Source organism: Pelodiscus sinensis, chromosome 3, assembly GCF_052426305.1.
Source record: "Pelodiscus sinensis isolate ZL-2025 chromosome 3, ASM5242630v1, whole genome shotgun sequence".
Classification (NCBI taxonomy): Eukaryota; Metazoa; Chordata; order Testudines; family Trionychidae; genus Pelodiscus; species Pelodiscus sinensis.
In genome coordinates this window covers 115,930,856-115,944,855 of record NC_143054.1, presented here as the reverse complement: position 1 = coordinate 115,944,855, position 14,000 = coordinate 115,930,856, and the positions used below count along the sequence as shown (strand labels likewise).

The window sequence follows — 14,000 nt, the reverse complement described above, 5'->3', positions numbered from 1 at the left end:
AGCAGTGTCAGCTAGATTAAAGGCATCCAATAGCTACAATCTACTAGAAAAAAAACCTTGCAAGCTTTTTAAATTTTATTTAAATGATGTGAGTGTAATTAATCATGAAAAACATAGCAAGGGATTTGGTACATTCTCCATTACTTGAAGTTTACATCAAGACCGGATTTCTACAAATCTAGTCTTGATCTAACTCAACCACAAGATATTGGATTGAAGAAGTAGTTACTGAGTCAAACTGTGATGTGATTAGATGGATCATATGATCTTAAAACATTTGAACAAGTGAACAAAAAGAAGAAAAAAAGGAGCATCTCTTCATTATTACAAGATGCTATGCTCTACATTGTCCAAGTTCGGGACCTGAATTGCTTCTGTATCCACTCCTGTATGAAAACAGTTGTTTGACGTTTCTTTATAGGAAATTTTCCCCCATCTCCATCTTATTGATAGATTCTTCGAGGCTCACCCACGATGACACCACCATCTGTCAAAGCCTTTTGGAATCGCTGGATCTGGTTTTAAAGAAAGCAAACAGCTGTAAAATATGACGGTTTAAAGTAGTTTTCATCCCTCTTACTACCTCCCCCCATTAAATCTGACTGTACTGGAATAACAGGGATATTATAAATTAGTGTTGAGATGCAGTGCCATGGAGTCCCCTGTATTGCAATAGCGGAAGATGTTGCTGGTCAGAAGGAAGTGCTCTGGTAGGATGTCCACATGGTGCTGGGGTGAAAGAAGAGGGAATAGCATAGTTCTCTCTTGTTAAGATGCATTGCATGAGCCACCCAAGAATCATGTTAGTGTTCAAAAGCAGTAAAACTTGTATAAAGAAATCAAGTGCAAGGAGATGGACACTTACCGAGTCGCAGCGATATTCCCATGGGATAACAGCTTTAAAGTTCACAAAGTTGATTCCTGCTTCCAGACAGCGTTGTGCCACTACACGGCCAATATTTTCACATGCTACCACTCCCTTGGGACTGTACAGATGTTTCTTTATGGCCCACTCACGGGTGGAGGCTGAAACAACAACATTTCCACTGCAGTGCTCAACAAAGGCTTCCACATATCGCTGTGTCCGCTCAAGCCGTAGTCTGGATGAGGGAAAAAATACATATGGAACACAAAAGCTAATCGCAGAAGGAACGAATAAATGCTCAAGAACTCCTTTTCATTATTTATTATTTTAGTGTCACACCGAAAGAAAGACAGCCTCAGTAGTATGCATCTGGGGAGATATACTATTAACTAGGAGAAAAAAATTAACTATTTAAAACATTTAAGGATAGCTACATTCTATAATACGTTTCTAACGGAGATTGTGGTATCTCCATCATCTAACCTGTTCTTAAAAGTTGTCAAACACCTGTCATGGATAGTCTAGCTTTATGTGATTCTCACTGCACAGTGAGCTGGACTTGAGGACCACAAGGCCAGCCCTACACTTTTATGGTTACTTGTTTACAACTCTGAAAACAAAACTTAAGAAAAAATAAAAGAGCTCGTAACTTACAATACATGTGACACTGGCATCATTTCTAAATTTTAAAACAAGGATAGTTAAACAGTTAAGGACATCATTAATTTTTATGTTGCTCACTCAAAGTAGAAAGAAAAGCACTAAAACATCCGTAATGCTGATTCATGGATTTTTATATTAATTATCTAAATATTTTCTTTTAAGGGACATTATTAGGGGAAATATCCGGGGGTGGGATTCTGAATATTTTCTTTTGAACATACCAGAGTACAGTAAATGACAACTCTGAAGAGGTAACAAGAACTCTAAGTAAAACTTCTGAAACATGTTTTAAGGCTGAAAAAAGTTATTGCATGTTCAAAAGTTTGCAAGTTCTCATTTAATGTTTTCAGTGATAAAATTATTTTACAGATAATTTTGTCCAGTGCTATATTCATACTTTTATAAATGGAACCTCAAAGCAATAATTTTCATACAACAATATGTTTATTTAAATTCAACTGACTATTTAATGCTATTCAGAATACAAGATATTTCTCTGGAATTAAAAGCTTATCCACAACTATTCTATTTCATTTGGAATCATAAACAAAAAATTCTAACTGCTAATATTTCTATTTATTGGTAAGTTGAAACTACTGGCCACAGTATTTTAAGAATGGTTAGTGACTTTGGTTGCCCAAATAGAACACCATTAAGAACCCCAATTTTCAGAGAGTAGGCACTCAGCAAGCTGTAAGGTGCATCTTGTTTTCTGAATGGAATGAAATCTTCAGTTTAATCTAAGTAAAAATAATAGGACTATAAAGCAATTAAAATTAATCCCAATTAATTATGCAATTAATTGCACTTTGAAACGATAATAAAATGCCATTTATTTCAATATTTTGGATGTTGTCTACATTTTCAAATATATTGATTTCTATTACAACACAGAATACAAAATTTACATTGCTCACTTCGTATTTTTATTACAAATATTTCTGCTAAAAAAAGAAATAGCATTTTTCAATTCCCCCATTGTAAAAGTACTATAATGCAATATCTTTATCATGAAAGTTGAATTTACAAATGTAAAATTATGTACAAAAACGGCGTTAAAAAATAAAACAATGTAAAACTTTATAGCTTAGCAATCCACTTAGTCCTACTTCTCTCATTTTAGCACTTAGCCGAACAAGCTTGTTTACATTTTCAGGAGATAATACTGTTCACTTCTCGTTTGTGTGTCATCTGCAAGTGAAAAGACCTGCAGGTGTTCACATGGGCACTGATATAGCCAACATTGCAAGATATTTACATAGCAGATGTGCTAAAGATTCATATGCCCCTTTCAGCTTCAACTGCCATCCCAGAAGACAATCCAAAACAATACAGGCGAGTGCTTATTCATTTTTATTAAGGTGCCACCTACAAAAGACTAATTTTATTTTTTGGTGGTTTGGGTTCTATATTTTCCTGCATGGGAGTGTTACTCTTTTAAGAATAATGAAAGCATGTGCCACACCTCATCCTCAGAGTTTGAAAGACACCTCAGATTCTTAAACTTGGGTTACGTGTGGATCGTATCTTCTTTGCATTCTGTCAAATTGGCAATGAAAGTGTTCTTAAAATGAAAAAAATGTGCTGGGTCATAATCTGAGACTGCTATATATGAAATGAAATATATGGTAGAATGCAGGTAAAACAGAGCAGGAGGCATACAATTCTCCCTCCAAGAGTTCAGTCACAAATTTAATTAGTGCATTGTTTTAATGAGCATCGTTAACATGGAAGCACATCCTCTGCAATAATGGCCCAAGAATGAAGGGGCATACAAATGTTTAGCATGGTTATACAGTGTTTTGTGAATGTCTGTTCTCACTTTCAGGTGACACTGTAAATAATACTGCACACTTCTTGTCTCCTCTAAATGTAAACAAACTTGTTTGTTTTAGTGGTTGGCTGAACAAGTAGCACTGAATGGACTTACAGGTTCTAAATTTTTACACTAGTTTTCTTTTTGAGTGCAGTTATGTAATAAAAAAATCTATATTTGTAAACTGCACTTTCAAAGACAAAGAGATTGCACTACAGTACATGTATGAAGCGGACTGAAAAATACTATTATTTTGATAGAGCAAATGTTAAAATAATATAAAGTGAACAATGTATACATTGTATTCTGCAGTATAACCAAAGTCAATATATTTGAAAATGTAGAAAAACATCCAAAATATTTAATAAATTTCAACTGGGATTCTGTTTTTAACAGTGCAATTAGAACTGTGAATAATTGCAATTAATATTTTTAATTGCAATTGTTTGAGTTAATTGCGCAAATTAACTGCAATATAGCAACAGCCCTAAAACTATTGCAGTGTGGAAGTCACAATTTAAAGTTATATTCCACGATGTATTTTGTTAAGCCTGTATTATTGTTAATAGATTTCTGACTCACCTATGCCAATACTCTCTTTTGGGCCATGTTGTCTCCCAGCCTCGTTCCTTCCTTGCTAGTGCCAGCAGCTCCAAGTTACGAGGATTTCGATTGGTGAAATCTGGGGCAACAACTTCGTTTTCCTGTGTGTCCACTTCACCCTCAATGGTTCTTAAGTTGGCTACAGCAGATGTGAAACGAAGCCCTTGAGGGGAAGTTAGGAAAAGAAGAATTAAAATATACACAGAATTCATAAATTGAGTTTACAAAACCTGAAATGTAGAATTAGTGGACTGAAGATTTGGGATGAAAATCTTAGTGGAATTCTTTCCATGTGGACTGAGTTGTAAATTGAATGAGGAAGATATACCACATTTCCAAAAGTGAGTTGACAATATTTCTGAGCCTACGCTCATAACACAAATGCATACATGACAAAAGGATTGTTTAACAATTACAAAGTTCTTCTTAATAAAAATAATTGCATAGCCAATTGCTTAACTGAATAAATGGTTGCACGGCCAATTGTCTAACTGAATAAATGGTATGACAACCCTGTCATCTGAAGAAGTGGGTTCCGCCCACGAAAGCTCATACCATCTACTTGTTTTGTTAGTCTTTAACATGCTACTAGACTATTTGTTGTTGTTTAGGTTTTTCCTGTTACAGACTAACTCGGCTACCCCTCTGAAACTAAGTAACTAGATAATAAAGACATCCCATATACCTCTGCTAACATATTTAAAGCCTGATTTGCAATAATGATTTATATCTGGGCACGCAGATTGCATATGCAGGTTGCAAACAAGCAAAACTGTATGATTTCATGATGAAGAAAAATTTCTGATAAAAATTTGATCACTGTTTATAATAATGAATAGTACCCTCCATTTTGAAGGTTCCAGCAAGGTTTGTGTATGTAGATCACTTTATTATCCATCCACATTCAAGCCACCCTGGAGTAAAACAACAGTGTAACAGTGCACAGCTACATAACAATGTGGGGCAGGAACTGAATACAGGCAGTCCCTGAGTTACGTGGATCCAACTTACATCGGATCCCTACATACGAACGGGGCTTTTCTCGCCGCGGAGGACGGGGGCGGCGGGACCGCCCAGACGCGCAGCAGTCCCGCCGCCCGCATCCTCCGCAGCGAGAAAAGCCTGGTCTGCTGGGGGGGGGGTGGGAGGCGCACTAGCTGCGCCCCCCGCCCTCAGCAGACCAGGGAGACGCGGGCGGTGGGACCTCCAAGAGGCGCCGCAGTCCCACCGCCCGTGTCCTCCACGACTTTGCTCCACGTCTCCCTGGTCTGCTGGGGGGGGGAGAGGGTGCAGCTAGTGCACCCCCTCCCCCCAGCAGACCAGGCTTTTCTCACCAACGCCTGGGGTAGAGTAGCTGGGGCGCTGCTCCTTGTCGCTACTGGACCAACCCGGCAGCACCCCAGCTGCTCTGCCCCAGGCGTCCCCAAGTCAGCCGCTGCTGAAACTGACCAGCGGCTGACTACAGGAAGCGCCCCAGCTATGCCCCGGCAGCGCCCCAGCTGCTCTGTCCCAGGCGTCCAGATTCAGCCACTGTTGAAACTGATCAGCAGCTGATTCCAGAGCACAGCAGCTCTGCCTCGGGCTTCCTGTAGTCAGCCGCTGGTCAGTTTCAACAGCGGCTAAATCTGGACGCCAGTTCCAACTTACATACAAATTCAACTTAAGAACAAACCTACAGTCCCTATCTTGTATGTAACCTGGGGACTGTCTGTGTTAAGATGAGGATACAAGCAGCATTTAGGTAAACCAATGTTATCAGGATTAACAACCATTCTAATAAAAATGTGCCACAGCGAGCTTCAGAAACCACACATGGGAAAGACTCATAGACTCATAGACTTTAAGGTCAGAAAGGACCATTATGATCATCTAGTCTGACCCCCTGCACAGTGCAGGCCACAGAATCTCGCCCACCCCTCTTAGAATAATCCTCTCACCTATGTCTCAGATATTGAAGCCTTCAAATACTTTGAAGGCCCCAACATGCAGAGAGTCCTTCAGCTGTGATCTGTGCCCAATGCTACAGAGGAAGGCGAAAAACCTCCAGGGCCTCTGCCAATCTACCCTGGAGGAAAATTCCTTCCTGACCCCAAATATGGCGATCAGCTAAACCCTGAGCATGTGGGCAAGACTCACCAGCCAGACACCCAGAAAGTTCCCTATAGCAACTCCTATCATCCCTCCATTGACCTATTTCCAACTGGAAATGAATGGTCAATTAGTTACCAAGATCATGTTATTTCATCCAACCATCCCCTTATCATAGAATCAGAACTGGAAGAGACCTCAGAAGGTCGTCAAGTCCAGCCCTCCGCTCTAGGCAGGACCAATCCCATCTAAATCAACCCGGCCAGGGCTTTGTCAAGCCGAGACTTAAACACCTCTAGGGATGGAGACTCCACTACTTCCCTAGGTAACCCATTCCAATGCTTCATTACCCTCTTAGTAAAATAGTTTTTCCTAATATCCAATCTGGACCTCTCCCACCACAACTTGAGACCATTGCTCCTTGTTCTGCCATCTGTCACTACTGAGAACAGCCTCTCTCCATCCTCTTTGGAACCTCCCTTCAGGAAGTTGAAGGCTGCTATCAAGTCCCCCCTCACTCTTCGCTTCTGCAGACTAAACAGACCCAAGTCCCTCAGCCTCTCCTCGTAGGTCATATGCTCCAGACCCCTAATCATTTTGGTTGCCCTCCGCTGGACCCTCTCCAATGCGTCCGCATCCTTTTTGTAGTGGGGGGCCCAGAACTGGACACAATACTCCAGATGTGGCCTCACCAAAGCCGAATAAAGGGGAATAATGACATCTCTGGATCGAGACCTTGGCATTGAGATAACCCAGTAGGGCTGTGTCTAGACTGGCCAGTTTTTCCCAGAAAATCAGACGCTTTTCCGGAAAAACTTGCCAGCTGTCTACACTGGCCACTTGAATTTGCGCAAAAGCACTGACTTCCTACTGTAAGAAATCAGTGCTTCTTGTGGAAATACTATTCTGCTCCCGTTCAGGCAAAAGTCCTTTAGCGCAAAGCTTTTGCGCAAAAGGGCCAGTGTAGACAGCTCAGATTTGTTTTCCGCAAAAAAGCCCCGATCGCGAAAATGGCAATCAGGGCTTTTTTGCAGAAAAGCGCGTCTAGATTGGCACGGACGCTTTTCCACAAAAAGTGCTTTTGCGGAAAAGCATCCGTGCCACTCTAGACGCTCTGTTCCGAAAATGTTTTTAATGGAAAACTTTTCCGTTAAAAGCATTTCCAGAAAATCATGCCAGTCTAGACGCAGCTAGGAGTATAGGCAAAGCTTCCCCATTCAGGCAATGGGCACTACTACGACCTGTTATGTAGGATGTCTTGCACCTTCTTCTGAAGCATTTAGCTCAGGGGAGCATCAGAAACACACCCGATTACTAGATGACTGTAAGTCTGTGCTTGGTGGTTCTTGCAATTCTCTAAATGCCTCGGTACCGAAGGTAGCGCTACAGCCCCCGAGTGTCCCCGGAGCTCTAGGTTCGTCCCGACCCAGAGGAAAACTGCCTCTAACGGCACCTCCCCAAGCGCCAGTGTTTCCGCGGAAGGCCCCTGCCAAGGGCCGGGCGGGCTCACTGAGCACGGGGACCGAGGTGCGGGCTAGGAAGTGACACGGGTCGGAGGGTGGCGGCGGGAAAGCACCTTCACCAGCTGCCTGGAGCCTCCCTGCCGCGGCCCCCAGGAGCAGGCCCCGGCTCTTCAGCGCCATCGCGGCCGGGCAGGAGTCGCGGTGAAAACTCCCCCTGGCTGACAGTCACTGCCGCCCGGGAGCCGCCATCTTCACTGAGGCGGCCGGCCCGCTGCTCCGGAAGCAGACTCAGAACTAACTTCCGCCCTCACAGCGCCCGCCGCCCTCGCGCATACAATGGAGGGGCGGGAGCCAACCCAAGCCCGCGCCTGCGCAGAACACGTCCCCCGCGCCGCCCTTCGAACTTAGTTCTCGCGACTCGTGCAGGCCCCGGGCTCGGCCGCGTTCGCGGCTTTTGCCTTGGCGGTCTCCCCGCTCCGGCTGCAGGTGAGACGGGACAAGCCCCGGGCTGGTGGCTCTGGAGCACGCGGCTCTATTGCTCCCGGGCCTCGTCCGGCCGCTGGGCAGAGCAGGGAGCCAGGCGTGGGTCAAGCCCCCGAGCCACTTGCAGCCGCCGCCGGACGCTATTGCCAGCCCTTCCTCCTGCACGCGGCTGCGTGGGGTGGCCAGAGAGAGGAGGAACGGGCGGCAGCGGGGCAAGCCCCAAAGCCCTTTGCCTGCCTGGGGCGGCCGGAGCTATGTTGGGAAACAGGCAGCCGCTCTGACCCGCCGCCTGCGCTCTGCTTCGCTGGGCGCGCCCTGGCCACAGCCTGTCCCCAGGAGCCTTGCGTCACTTGGGCGTGGAGTGGGCTGGGACCGCGCCCCCTCTACTTTCAGTGCAGTGGAGCTGGGAGTTGGAGCAGAGCAGGCTGCTGGATCGCTCTGGCTCCTGCCACTGCAGTGAGTGAATATATGTGTGTATGCGGGAGACCAACCCCTGTGCCAGGTGCCCTAGGTAGTTTTTCTGGGCCCCACGGATGTCATCCATAGGCCAGTTGAGACAGCTCCCATTCACCCCCTCTCTTCCCCCCCATAGCACGGGGCCTAGAACAGCTACCCTGAACTACCTTATGTATGGATGACTCTGCAGGCAAGTCCCTTTCTCTGTCTGGGTTGCTGCAGCTGGGAAAGCCCTGGAGCCTCTTCCTTGGGTAGAGTGGCTGCAACAGGTTTCTCCCCCCCCCCCCCTCCTTGTCACAGCTAGCTTATAGTAAAAATGGTATCTTCATTGCAGATGCATTGATGGTGCAGGTGGCCGCCTGAAGGTAAAAAGAGTTCCAACAAATTAAACATGGCTTCTGCAAACAAAAGAATAAAAATAGACACAGAGTGTCATGTTTTTAATGAAAAGTGGACAAATGAATACTTTATTGTGGCGGTGAAATGCAAGCCCATTTGCCTGATTTGTAGAGAAGTTATTTCTGTCTTGAAAAAATCAAACCTCGAAAGACACTACAACACAAAGCATATTGAATATGAAGAATATCAGGGACAGCTGCGTGAGGACAAAATTAAGGAACTTCAAAAGAATTTGAATACGCAGCAAACAATTTTCACAAAAAGACAAAAGGAGATGGACAGTGTTATGCAAGCAAGTTATGTGGTGAATGAACTTATTAAAAAAAGAAATCGGCCTCATTCAGATGGAGAATTTATAAAGGAGTGCATCGTTGCAACCGCAGCTTTACTGGCACCAGAGAAACTTAGGTTATTTGAGAGTATGAACTTGTCTCGCAGGACAGTGTCAGATGGAATTAAGGATGAGACTCATGATATTGAAATATCTCAGGAAGATTCTGCAGCTGATTTTGAGTTCTACTCTCTGGCTGTTGATGAGGTAACAGACATAACTGGTACAGCCCAACTGGCTATTTTCCTGCGTGGAATCACATCAGTTTTTAAGATTCAAGAAGACTTGCTTTCTTTAGTACCAATGCATGACAGCATCAGAGGTGAAGACGTTTTTGAGAAGGTTATATCGGCAGTGCATGGCTATCAGTTATCATTTGAAAAATTGAGCGGTCTTACTACTAATGGAGCTCCAGCTATGGTTGAATCTCAGAAAGGATTAGTTGCTTTAGTCAAGAAAGAAATGGATCGCCTTGGTCTTGATCCAAGTAAGTTGATTGTGTGTCATTGCAACATTCATCAAGAGAATCTGTGTGCACAGTCCATGCGACTGAATAAGGTAATGTCAATAGCAGTACTAAGCATTAATTTTATCAAAAGTAAAGGATTTAACAGCTGCCAGTTTAAAGAGCTATTGAAAGACCATGAAGCAGCATATGGCGATGTAGTTAGTTATTCTGGAGTGCGATGGCTGACCCGAGGGAATACGCTGAAGCAGTTTTATGAATTGAGGAATGAAGTAAAACTTTTCATGGAGATGAATGGAAAATCTGTGGCTGAGCTGAGCAACCCCAAGTGGCTCTGTGACCTTGCATTCATGGTTGACATTACTCAGTACTTCTCAGCACTCAATGTCAAATTGCAAGGGCCTAACCAGCTTCTTATTTCCCTTCTTTCACACGTCAAATCATTTGAAACTAAATTAAAACTGTGGCAAACGCAACTGGAAAAGGGGAACATGACGCATTTCCCAACCCTTCAAGCTCAAAAACCTGCATCAACAGTAGAATACGCCAGGGAGTGTGCACATTTACTTCAGAAATTTTGTGACCAATTTCAAGACCTAATATCGAAGGAACTGGAATTAAATATTTTTTTCATGCCATTGAGTGTAGAAGTATGTAATGTACATGAAGTGTTTCAACATGAACTTACAGAAATGCAGAACAATCATGAACTTAGGGATAAACACAGCAGCTTGCCTGTGCTGCAGTTCTACAGACTCTATGTAGGTGCCAATAAATTTCCAAACGTAAGGAGACATGCACTGAAAATTGCATCAATGTTTGGCACTACATACTGCTTTAAACAGGCCTGTTCTAGGCTTGTCAAGAACTATGTGCATGCGAGATGAACAGATGTGACTCTGGAAAGTCAGTTGTGAACCTCTTCAGTTCCAGAAGACATGACAAGACTCTCCAAGGAAAAGCAACCTCAGTCATTAAACTAAATAAAAAGGATATCACCGTAAAAGGGTGTGTGGTGTGTTTTTTGCTTTTTTGCTTCTCGTGCATGTGGCTACAAAATGATTTCTTTTTGTGTGTGGGTCATCAACCTCCAACCCAAAAATTTTCCCTGCCCCAGCTCTAGGCTAAAAGGAGTAAATTTCCTGAATCTCTTCAATGTCTCCAAAAGGGACGCATTGATGCACAGGATGGGATGGCTTGGAGCTGTCCTTTATTTCCCCTTCCTTAGTTATGAGGCTCAGAGTCAATTTGCTAGAAATCTGGTCAGGTTAGATACTTTTATAAATTGTATAATTTAAAAAAAGTTTCCATTAAAAATTTCAATCAGAGTTGTATATACTTGTCACTGGCTCTCTATTTCTCATTTTTTCATGAAACACGTTTACCCCTATGCTCTCCACAAGCATTAGTCTTACAGGCTAGCATTTAAGTCTTATCTTTAGGTATCCATGGATGTAGTCCTGGAGGAATTCTGCAATTTTACTATGGCTCCAAATGCAACAATTACAGAATTTCTCCAGGATTGAAATTGGACCACAGGGTAAAAATCACTGTCCTGCACTGATGCAATTTTAGTCTTGTAGCACTTTAAAGACTAACAAAACATGTAGATGGTGGTATGAGCTTTCGTGGGCACAGCCCACTTCTTCAGATGACTGGCCATCTGAAGAACTGGGCCATGCCCATGAAAGCTCATGATACCATCTGGAGCTGTGTCTACATGGGCAAGATTTTGCACAAAAGCTCCCGCTTTTGTGCAAAATCTTGCTACTTGTCTACACTGGCTGCAAGTACTTGTGCAAGAACACTGACGTTCTAATGTAGGAAATCAGTGTTTCTTGCGCAAATATTCTTATGCTCCTGCTCAGGGATAAGCCCTCTTGCGCAACTGTTCTTGCGCAAGAGGCCAGTGTAGACAGGCAATGTTAAGTTCTTGCGCAAGAAAGCCCGATGGCTAAAATGGCCATCGGCACTTTCTTGCACAAGAAAGCATCTACACTGGCACGGATGCTTTTGCGCAAAACCACATCTCTTGCGCAAAGGCACATGCCAGTGTAGACACTCTAGCGCAAATACTTTAACGCAAAAACTATTGCGTTAAAAGTATTTGCGCAAAATCATGCCAGTGTAGACACAGCCTACATGTTTTGTTAGTATTTAAAGTGCTACCAGACTATCCGTTGTTTAAGTTTTTTCCTGTTACAGATTAACTCTGCTACCCCTCTGAAACTTTTGATACAATTTTAGTTCTCCAAACACAAGAGATTCCTTAAGTGTATCATTAGTCACTGCCAAGATCTTGATTTTTACAGACTGTTACACCTTGGTTCGGTGATGTGATGGGAGCCTCAAGGGTTAAAGCTGACTACCCAGTGAAAACTACTGGATGATGGTGAAACAAATTATTTTTATTAAGTGGAATGATTTTTTTTAAATCAAAACTAACAATTAGCAAATGGGTTTTTTTTTTAAAACAAGCAATTGCTTAATACTTTTACAGCGTAGAAAACCCTAAACTTAGCTGTACTTAACTAATTACAAACTTCTTTGATTACAATTCAACTATACCAAATCACTGTCTCTAATTTGCTTAACAAAAATACAAAACAAAGACAATATAATGATAATAAAAACTTTGGCTAAAGCCAGCTCCTCTATGGTTATTTTAGGGCAGCTGGTGGAGTTAGTCATAAATCTACTTTTACAACTTAACAACTCCAGGGCTTCTATTTCTAACACTTATACTTAACCTAAATACCACACTACTATACAATACAAAATTATACAATTTACACAGCGTGGTTAACAGAACTTAGATACGCTTTACAGAATTACACAGTGAAATTAACACAATTTAACTATTAATTAAACCAGTAACTAATACATTTAAGCAATACTTACAAATCCAACAACGAGAACAACACAAAGACACATTAGAACTAGGAGCATGCTCAGGACTCGTACACCCCTATATTTGACTCGAAGGGTGGGGAGGCAGCCTCAGGGTGATCAATCCTTTAGCCGGGCAAAAAAAAAAAGACACGTGCCCTCAATACACGGAACCTCCGTCGAACAAAGGGATAGAGGGTCTTTTATACAAAAAATCGGTGTCTGATGCCATGCTAGGGTCTGCATTTGGCAGGGCCTGATAGGCTAGTGATGAGGTAGTATGACAATACTACCCTATAGGAATTTTCATGATGTATGAGTGATCCCCTCGTGGACAGGACTAGATGGGGCATAGTTAGTGTAAGACAATTGTGTTTTATTACCCTATGTTTACTTTTTCCCTTGCCCCTAAGACTGGTTAAGCTACGGTCAAATGAGGCTTATCTGTAAATTCAGCTAGGCGTTAGCTAGTTATGCTTTCCTCCCTATTTTCTTGGTGCCTTTGAGTTCCAGGATGCCTATAAGGTCAAATTCCATTCACAAAAACTGCATTGTGCTGCCTATGCTCCTCTGAGTATCTGGGTTTTGTGTGAGGGGCCTTGGGTGGCAGGATGGGCTATACGCGAAGGCTATGGACAGAAAAAGCCTGCTTTACAACACAGACCGTAAGGGTGTAAGAGTTTTAATATTTAACTGATAAGCATTAGCTTATCTCTTTCAATTACAGCTGGAGTGGGGAATTTTGGGCCCAGGAGCCAGATGTGGTCCCCAGTTTGCCCAAATAAGGTTCCCAATCCCTGAGTTACTGTTAAGCTCTTCACTGGTGCATGTAAGCCAACTCCTGAGGTGCACTGGCTGCCAGTGTACACCAGCCTCAGTCCCACTGGCTTTGATGCTGGCAGCAGTATAAGCCTTATTCTGCAGAGTCTTCAGCATGTGTACCTGCTAGGATTTTTAAGTTAATTTTAAAATGTTTTTTAGATTTCTAATAGAGAACAAAAACAAGTTAATGGTGTTACTTTGGGCAATGGGTTTAAGTTTGTAGATATGAAATAGAAGAGATTTGAGGTCAGACTTTTTAAACTAAGGGGGCTGTGTCTAGACTGGCAAGTTTTTCCACAAAAGCAGCTGCAGCATTTGCATACCTAATGAGCCACCATTTTTGTGCAAGGGGCTTTTGCACAAGGACCAGTCTATACTGCTGCTGGTACAAAAAAACCCTTTTGAGCAAGAGCTGTTCTGCCGCTTATTTTCAGGAAAACAGCTCTTGCGCAAGAGAGAGGTTTTGTGCAAGAAGGAGTAATGTAGACTGGTCCTCCTTATGCAAAAATAGTGGCTCATTAGGTATGCAAATGAGGTGCAGCAATATTTATCTCTCTCTTCGCCCCTCCCCTGCTCACTTAGTTGGTTCTGCAGGCAAGCTGTCTTGTGGCTGGGGGCAGAAAAACAATATGGCTGCTGGCAGAAAGCCTCTTTTT

At 43.0% G+C, this 14,000-nt stretch overlaps 2 protein-coding genes across 3 annotated transcripts; one reads left to right on the top strand and one right to left on the bottom strand.

Annotated features, from left to right (window-relative positions):
* Positions 1 to 61: 61 nt before the first annotated feature.
* MRPL18 (mitochondrial ribosomal protein L18) lies at positions 62 to 7,752 on the bottom strand. Its single transcript, XM_006115012.3, has 4 exons — positions 7,612 to 7,752; positions 3,927 to 4,110; positions 866 to 1,100; positions 62 to 515 (listed from the first exon to the last, which is right to left on the bottom strand). Exons 1-4 carry the CDS (start codon positions 7,676 to 7,678, stop codon positions 444 to 446), a joined length of 558 nt encoding a protein of 185 aa, XP_006115074.1. The 5' UTR covers positions 7,679 to 7,752; the 3' UTR covers positions 62 to 443.
* A 92-nt stretch (positions 7,753 to 7,844) lies between these two features.
* On the top strand, positions 7,845 to 10,639 carry LOC102445473 (general transcription factor II-I repeat domain-containing protein 2A-like). Of its 2 annotated transcripts, none has more exons than XM_006115014.5 (2): positions 7,845 to 7,984; positions 8,772 to 10,639. In XM_006115014.5, exon 2 carries the CDS (start codon positions 8,829 to 8,831, stop codon positions 10,518 to 10,520), a length of 1,692 nt encoding a protein of 563 aa, XP_006115076.3. In that variant the 5' UTR covers positions 7,845 to 7,984; positions 8,772 to 8,828; the 3' UTR covers positions 10,521 to 10,639. The 2 variants fall into 2 exon arrangements, with proteins under 2 accessions (XP_006115076.3, XP_025036450.3); XM_025180665.3 differs by lacking the exon at positions 7,845 to 7,984 and adding an exon at positions 8,291 to 8,437.
* Positions 10,640 to 14,000: the final 3,361 nt, after the last annotated feature.